The 8,332-nt window shown below is 36.6% G+C and overlaps 1 protein-coding gene and 1 non-coding gene across 2 annotated transcripts in view; both read left to right on the top strand.

Annotated features, from left to right (window-relative positions):
- Positions 1-2,788, top strand: part of kn (EBF transcription factor knot) — a 74,907-nt gene extending 72,119 nt beyond the window's left edge. Inside the window, exon 16 of the mRNA XM_076690841.1 lies at positions 352-2,788. Coding sequence (XP_076546956.1) covers positions 352-464 — 113 coding nt within the window. The 3' untranslated portion in view covers positions 465-2,788. The remainder of the gene's footprint in view (positions 1-351) is intronic.
- Positions 2,789-8,057: 5,269 nt separating this feature from the next.
- TRNAL-UAA (transfer RNA leucine (anticodon UAA)) lies at positions 8,058-8,141 on the top strand. Its single transcript has one exon. It is a non-coding gene; the product is annotated as a tRNA-Leu (tRNA).
- The last annotated feature ends 191 nt before the right edge of the window (positions 8,142-8,332 follow it).

The following is an 8,332-nucleotide window of genomic DNA, read 5'->3' on the forward strand; positions in this document are numbered from 1 at the left end:
AAAGTGGTCGTTTTGTTGGCACGTGTCTGAACGACGTTTCGAACAGTTTGTTCTTCATCTTGTAATGTGCACTAGCTTTCTATACAAAACTACACTCATGTTCATTGAAATCTCTTTTATCATACTATGTACAAAGCAAACGACGAATTGAAAAATACGTGTAAATAATTTGTATTCTTAATGAGAACTACAATCAAGGGGTAAAACATTGGTATAAGTACACTTCGCTTAATACCAAATTGATATTATAATATTTTAATATGAAATATATAACATATTTATTTTTCTTTTTTAACCAGAGAAGTCATGGTGAATGACACTAACGTATAACCGATAGTGGGTATGTTGCAGGACTAGGGGAGGTGGTTGGTTCACCGTTCAACATGAATCCATTTATGTTGCCCACCTGCAGCCAAGGATATTCGAATGCCGCCAGTCCGTTGCTCTCGTCGAATGGGAAATAGTGTTACGAGATGTAAGCTCCGACGAAAATATCGAGGGTCTGTGTGTTCACGGAAGCGTAATCCATCGTCACGAAGGATTTTATGCTGTAACATTCTCATAATCATCGTACTTGTGATTGACAATCGCTTTCTTGAATCCGAATCGGTCCTCTCGATTCGCCTTTTTCTTCATTTTTATTTATTTTTTTATTAAACAAGAAAACGTGTTCAGGCGATTTTCGTCGGAGCTGTTCGGGATTGAATGTAAACCAGTGCAAAGAAAAAATTTAAATAACGTTTTACGATTAATTATGATCGAAATAATATAAGGAATGATACATATCGAAGCACATGGCAGTGTTTTCTGTATCTACTGACGTAGTCGTTCGATTGAAGCGGGAAGCAATTAATCGGCCGTATGTTATCTATTTACGAAGAATTTATAGAAATGATTTCGCTATGATATACGAAAACATATGCAGAGTTTATTTTAACAGGGAAATACGTGTTAATATATTCTGAGAAACAACCGAACGACTATAGAACGTCTTTTCGTATTGCTATTTTTCATATAGCTAACCGAACGCGAAAAGAAGAATTTTATCAATTTTAATACCTCCTTTGCCCTACGTCTCCACTCGTATACGAAATCAAACTTGTGGCAAAAATATTTTCCAGGTGTCTTTCATCGATTTCGTAATAAAGACGCTTTCATAATTTGTCTAATTATGTATCTGGAAATTTTTCGAAATGCAACTGTATACGCAGACGGGGAACGTTCACAGGGTGTTGATCAATTTTATATCAAACGAAGCAGAGAGGCTAATTGAGGCTCGAGGATACCACTAGAATTGCTACTATGGATTATCAATATCTTATCAATCACTTGGTGATATTAAACCTAGGGAATGTAAGTTGAACAAATTGTAGGATTAAAATAATTTACTTTGATTTCTAGATAATTCATTAATTTATATCATTAAAATTAATTGACTTGGATCTTTGAAAATTTTATTAAGTAGTATTTTTATTTTTTTTTAATTTATTATATTATTTGTATAATATATTTCTTTATTTCTTTTATTCATTATTTGCATAATTTAATTTTCTGAATTTATAAATTAGGAATTTGCCAACTTAACACTCGGTGGATTAAAAATATTACGATATTATTGATGACTATCGATAGTAGCATTTCTAGGAATCACTAGAAGATGGACATATCGCTTATCATTGAATAACAAACATCATAGTTTTAGAAAGCATTTTCAAACTTTGAAATTTTAACTTCCTACCAGTACGTTTTAAGAGACTAACCAATATCGGCTAGGTAGAGTCTAACGTCTAACTTGTAACTTGTAAATTTTCTTGTAAATATTGTTGCGATGTACAAAAAGACAAAAACTATTTCCAGGAATCCAACGAAACGATATTAAACGTGATTGTAGAGCGAAGAATAATTATACATAGGTGTAAATAATCGTAGAGCGTCGTAGCTTGATCCGTATGATTGTACAGCGGCGATTCAAAATTTTCTTTTTCAACGTCTATACAGGTTGTTAACAAATTATAGGACTTTTCATGAAATTTTTATAAAATTGCATTAACATTCATCACTAAATATAATTGTATTCCAGAAATTTTCTTCTATGTTAACCTTTCACTTGGTAAATTGAGATAAATAATGAAAATATTAATCTTGTACTTTCTCTGTTAAAATTATACATTATTATATCAATTCTAATGTGGTATACATAGAATTTTTCTGGCATAAAATTCATGGAAAGTCTTGAAATTTTATGAAACATCTTGTACTCTCCAATTGTTCACAAATTCATATTGTTAAAAAAACAAAAAGGAAGAATAGAATAATAAATCGGAGAGCAGCGTTAAAAAATTTGAGTCGTCCGCAGCAATTGTATAAACGGTATAGTTGATTTGAATCGTTCGATAAGCCGGCCCAAAAGGAATTTCACACGAAACGAATCTAACGAAAGTATACGAAGCATGTACCATTGCAAAAAAAAAAAAAATTGAAATCTCCGATTAGTCCAGATTTTTGCAGCGTAGATCGTATTGTTTCTTTCGGAACGAGTGTCGTTTTAAAAAGAAAATTATTATTGTAAAGAGTTCCTTTTTTGCATATCGACTTGGTGAACAAGTACTTCCGTTAAGGAAGATGCCCTCTTTATCCCGGAGCCACACGCTCTGTGATCTTGTGATCTTAATTGTAATATTGATTATTGACCTTTGTTCGATCACATATTGTCATCTTTTACATGGCGCGATCGTTCTTGTATGTATGCGAACACACACGAGCACGCATACGCGCGTACAAACACTCGTCGGTGTATATTAAAATAAATTAAACTTACATTTTTGAGAATTAAAAATTGATTGTTTATTATTCCTTTCACATACCCTTCCTTCACAATCTAATAATAAATTTTTCTTTCCATTAAAGTAGTTGCTTGCTATTACTTTAATAACATATTTATAATTTTTTAAAAAATGCAGGTATGTATAGAAGAATCACTTTAACCCTTTTTTAGCATTTCACCGTTGCCACCTTCCCCTCTACCTGCATCCATTCAAATTCTACCTCATCATTATTGTTATTTAAGTAAAATCCGAACATAAAACGACAATGTCGTATTCAGCGTAGCGTCACAAACACCTTCTGTTCAAGTGTGGTTTCTCCCACGAGACTACGTCAGGATCAACAAATAGCGAAACAGGATCTCGAGGACCACTTCGTAGCGATTAGTTCACATGGTGTCCTATTACCTCCGGCCGCCAAACGGTGGTGCACACGACCCACGTTATTGTAAGGCTGTTTGTGTTATTAGATTTAGATTGGTTGCCACGTGGCACGAGGCATGGCTGACACGTGTCTCATTGCAAACGTTACAACGTGGGCACAATACGAAATCGTTTCTCTTGTAATATTGCTTTCCTTGCCAGCCCTTGTGAAAACACGTTACTTCATCAATGATTTGTCATTTCGCTATTATTTCACTGTAACATGAGTACCAATCAACGATTAATTATTAACATAATTGTGCATTGCATCTTTAGTGAAAACATGAGTTTCATTTATTATTTATTATCATTTAGTCAGCAATGACTACAGATACAGGGGCATCAAGGGGCACATCCCTGTATTCCTTAGATCTATGTTTCTTTTATATCTCTGAATCTTTTACATGTCTACATCTCTTGCACTCCTACATCCTTTACATCTCTGCACCCCTTACGTCCTTGTAATCCTTACAACTCCGCAATCTTTACATCCCTGTATTCCTTACATCCCTGCATCCCTTATATCTCTGCATTCCTTACATCTCTAGATCTCTTACATCCCTGCATCCTTTATATCTCTGCATCCCTCACATCTCTGTATCCCTCACATCTCTGTATCCCTTACATCTCTACATCCCTCACATCTCTGCATCCCTTACATCTCTACATCCCTCACATCTCTGCATCCCTTATATCTCATCACTTATATCCCTGTATCTCTTACACCTCTATATCCCTTAAATCCCTGAATCCCTTGCTTATTTAAGCAGATTCATGCCAAAGTTAGTTCCTTTTTTTGCCACCAGAGGGCGCTGATCGGACGTTGAAATTTTAGTTCACATTTTTGCCGCCAGAGGGCCAAAAATGGTGCATGATTTAGTTCCTTTTTCCGAAACCAGATGGCGCTGATCGGACATCGAGATTTTAGTTCACATTTTTGCCGCCAGAGGGCCAAAAATGGTGCATGGTTTAGTTCCTTTTTCCGAAACCAGATGGCGCTGATCGGACATCGAGATTTTAGTTCACATTTTTGCCGCCAGAGGGCCAAAAATGGTGCATGGTTTAGTTCCTTTTTCCGAAATCAGATGGCGCTGATCGAACATTGAGATTTTAGTTCACATTTGTGCCGCTAGAGGGCCAAAATTTGAAAATTCAAAATTCAAAAATTGAATTTACTTACCTTTACTTACCTTTACTTACCTTTACTCGAACCAGTGGCCACAGATATGTTATTATAGTTATGATATACTTATTATAAGGGATGCAGGGATGTAAGGAATGTAGGGATGAAAAGAATGCAGGGATGAAAGGAATGCAGGGATGTAAAGAATGTAGGAATGAAAAGAATGTAGGGATGTAAGGGATAAAGTGATGTAAGGAATGTAGGGATGAAAACAATGTAGGGATGTAAGGGATGAAGCGATGTAAGGAATGTAGGGATGAAAGGAATGTAGGGATGTAAAGAATGTAGGCATGAAAAGAATGTAGGGATGTAAGGGATAAACCGATGTAAGGAATGTAGGGATGAAAACAATGTAGGGATGTAAGGGATGAAGCGATGTAAGGAATGTAGGGATGAAAACAATGCAGGGATGTAAGGGATGAAGCGATGTAACTGATAAAGCGATGTAAGGAATGTAGGGATGAAAAGAATGTTGGGATGATAATAGTATCTACCCTAAGAGATACAGGGATGTTAAGGAATGCAGAGACCTAAGAGGTACAGGGATGTAAAAGATGCAGACATATAAAGGAAACATAGATGTAAGGAATACAGGGATCTGCCCCTTCTGACTCCCAAAGAAGGAAGGAATGATAAATAAATGGGATGGTCAGCCGATGTTCAGAAGAGGGATAAAAATCATAAATTTTATCCGCCTTATAAGCTTATTCAATAAGCTAAGAAAATAAATAAAGTGAATTAATTTAACTAAGAAAATAAATTAAACGAACATGTTTGTTTGACAGATAGATCCGCACTCCTCGACGGTCGCGCTAAGATTGATTAAATTTCACCTCGCTCCTGACAGCACTTGAAAAGCTGTAAGTAGTGCTTTTTCATGAATTTTTGGAATTTTGGAACTGTGTTTAAAATAAACATATGCAATTGAGTTTTTTGGAATGATAATATTTATTATTTGTGTAGTAAAAATTATATTTCATCGATTAAAGGCCCATTCACAAAAAGTACTGTCGAAATAACATAGTGTTAGTACATTGTGCATTTTATGTTTGAGAGGACTAATAGGCTTTTTCGTCCAGTTGTTTCCACCCTCTGGTATATACAAATAACACGTACCCTGTTGTCCGCCAATCTACCAAGAGCCGTTAGCTTAGTTTTTTGGCACGTGCGATCCTATAAAACTCCATACGAGGCGTATCGTGCTCGATCTAATTGGAATCTGGAAAAAGCAAAGCACAAATTTTTATGGGAAGCTTGTTAAACGATCAAATTTTTTAACAACTCCTCAACGTAGAGGTAAATATTTTCTAAATTAGTACATCGTTTTCTGAATGAGAAATGTTAATGAATATAGAAAATTTATTATTATACATATTTCGTTTTTAAATTGTATATTACAACGAATTACAAAAGTATATTGACACGCCACTGCGTATGCTCTTTTGCGTCACAGCGATATCGGGGTAGAATTTGAGTCGACTGTCAAAGGGGATGAACCACTGAGCACGGCAGGGAGAGGAGCAATCCAGTGATGCACCCTTGACAGTTCGCCGCGATAAGATCTGCTCTTTCGGCGAGTTCGGCTCCATTTGAATTCTGTTTGTGTACCCCGGCAACGTTACCCTTCGAATCCATTGTGTTTTTATCGATACAAAAGAATTTTAGCATCTGCTGATTACCGCTAATCCTTATTCAACTCTATCGAGTTACCTTGGCTAACTCAACTCCTAGGATGGTCTGCTGACAACCGGTACAAAATAGATAACTGAATCAGAGAACTGAAAAATAGTATAAAACTAAAAACTACGTTTTGAAATGTAGATGTCAAAAAATAATTTTGGTTTCTGTCTTTCATCAATCATTAATTTCATGTCATTCAAAGTTAAACACGATTATGTTGATCCAGAAAAAAAATGTTCAATAATTAAAGTAAAACTAGTGAACCTATATTATTTTGAAACTAGCGCTGCCTATCGGAAAATAGCGGAAACTGAACGTCAACTTATCGACTGCCAAAGAGTTGCTAGTGATCTCCTTTTTCAGAAGAAAATAAATAAAATTAATTAAATAAACTCCGGAAAGAAATTAGAAGATGATTATTATACTGGTTGTGCCCTCTACGTACGGGCCTGATTTCATCCTGGGGTGTCAGGGACCCCGAAGCACTGGTGGCGCTCTGTGTATACCGACCTGATTCCATCTGGGGTGTCTGGGACCCCGAAACACCGTTGACTCTCTCCGCATAGCGAAATATGATCCTGGGGTATCAGGAACCCCAAAGCACCAATAATACTCTTTCTATACCGACCTGATGGCATCTGGGGTGTCAGGGACCCCGAAACACCGTTGACTCTCTCTGCATAGCAATAAATCGTCCTGGGGTGTCAGGAACCCCGTAGCACCAAAAATACTCTTTCTATACCGACCTGATGGCATCTGGGGTGTCAGGGATCCCGAAACACCGTTGACTCTCTCTGTATAGCAATAAATCGTATTGGGGTGTCAGGAACCCCGAAGCACCAATAATGCTCTTTCTATACCGACCTGATGGCATCTGGGGTGTCAGGGACCCCGAAACACCTCTGATGCTCTTTGCCTATTGATTACAGCAACCGGGGTATCTGAGACCCCGAAGTACCGGCGACGCTGTATACCAATATTAGGCCACCGGGGTATCAAGGACCCCGAAGCAAGTAGCGAAATATAAGAACGGAAAACGAACAAATCGTGAAACTCACTTGTTCGGAATAGTGATGGGTTTGAGCGGATCTAGCGAAATATAAGAACGGAAAACGAACAAATCGTGAAACTCCCTTATTCAGGATAGTGATGGGTTTGAGCGAATCTAGCGAAATATAAGAACGGAAAACGAACAAATCGTGAAACTCCCTTGTTCGGGATAGTGATGGGTTTGAGTGAATCTAGCGAAATATAAGAACGGAAAACGAACAAATCGTGAAACTCCCTTGTTCGGGATAGTGATGGGTTTGAGTGAATCTAGCGAAATATAAGAGTTAAATTCCAAACAAATCTCGAAATAGTAATTGCAAGATAGTAATAGATATGTACTATAATAGTGAAAGAAGAAAATATAAGAATATACCTAAACTCATTACTACTTTCCTGTGACCTGGGTATAGTTGAAAACCTGGAAGAAAATATAGTAGGAAACTTAATGAGTTTGCATACCGACATTATGGCATCCGGGGTGTCAGGGACCCCGATGTATCGATGGCGCTCTCTATATACCGACCTAAAATTATCTTGGGGTGCTAGGTACCCCAAGCACGAGCGATACTTTGCATACCGACATTGTGGCATCCGGGGTGTCAGGGACCCCGAAGCTAAAATGTGTGATCCACTGGCTTTTTATAGAAAAATTGAAACCTCTGTAACTTTTTACATCTTTACGCCTTATATATATAAAATTTACACGTTCATTTTATTTTATTGTTATGAATGTAAGATGTAAAAAGATATTACTGTTCAATAGAAGTTTATAGGAATGAGAAATAGACACTTTGAAATATAAATATGAAAAAAAGTTAAATATGTAAATTATAATATTACAAACAATTATTAGTATATTGGGGTATGTATACTTGTATGAGAAACGATGTCAATACCAAGCCAGGTTGGCCGAGCGGTCTAAGGCGCCAGATTTAAGCTCTGGTTCCCGGTTGGGAGCGTGGGTTCGAACCCCACACCTGGCAAAAAATATTTTTTTTATTTTAAACTTAAATATGAAACTCTTTACATTTGTATATAATAAATAAAGAATATTTTATCCATCTCATTTGCATGTTTTTTAATTTCATAAGAAAGTTCGCTTTGAAAGCTATCCCTCCTGTGCCATCTGGCAGTTGTTAACATTAAAGTCAACAAAGCCAAAAGTTGCATTCTT

The sequence above is a fragment of the Osmia lignaria genome, chromosome 11, assembly GCF_051020975.1.
Source record: "Osmia lignaria lignaria isolate PbOS001 chromosome 11, iyOsmLign1, whole genome shotgun sequence".
Lineage (NCBI taxonomy): Eukaryota > Metazoa > Arthropoda > Insecta > Hymenoptera > Megachilidae > Osmia > Osmia lignaria.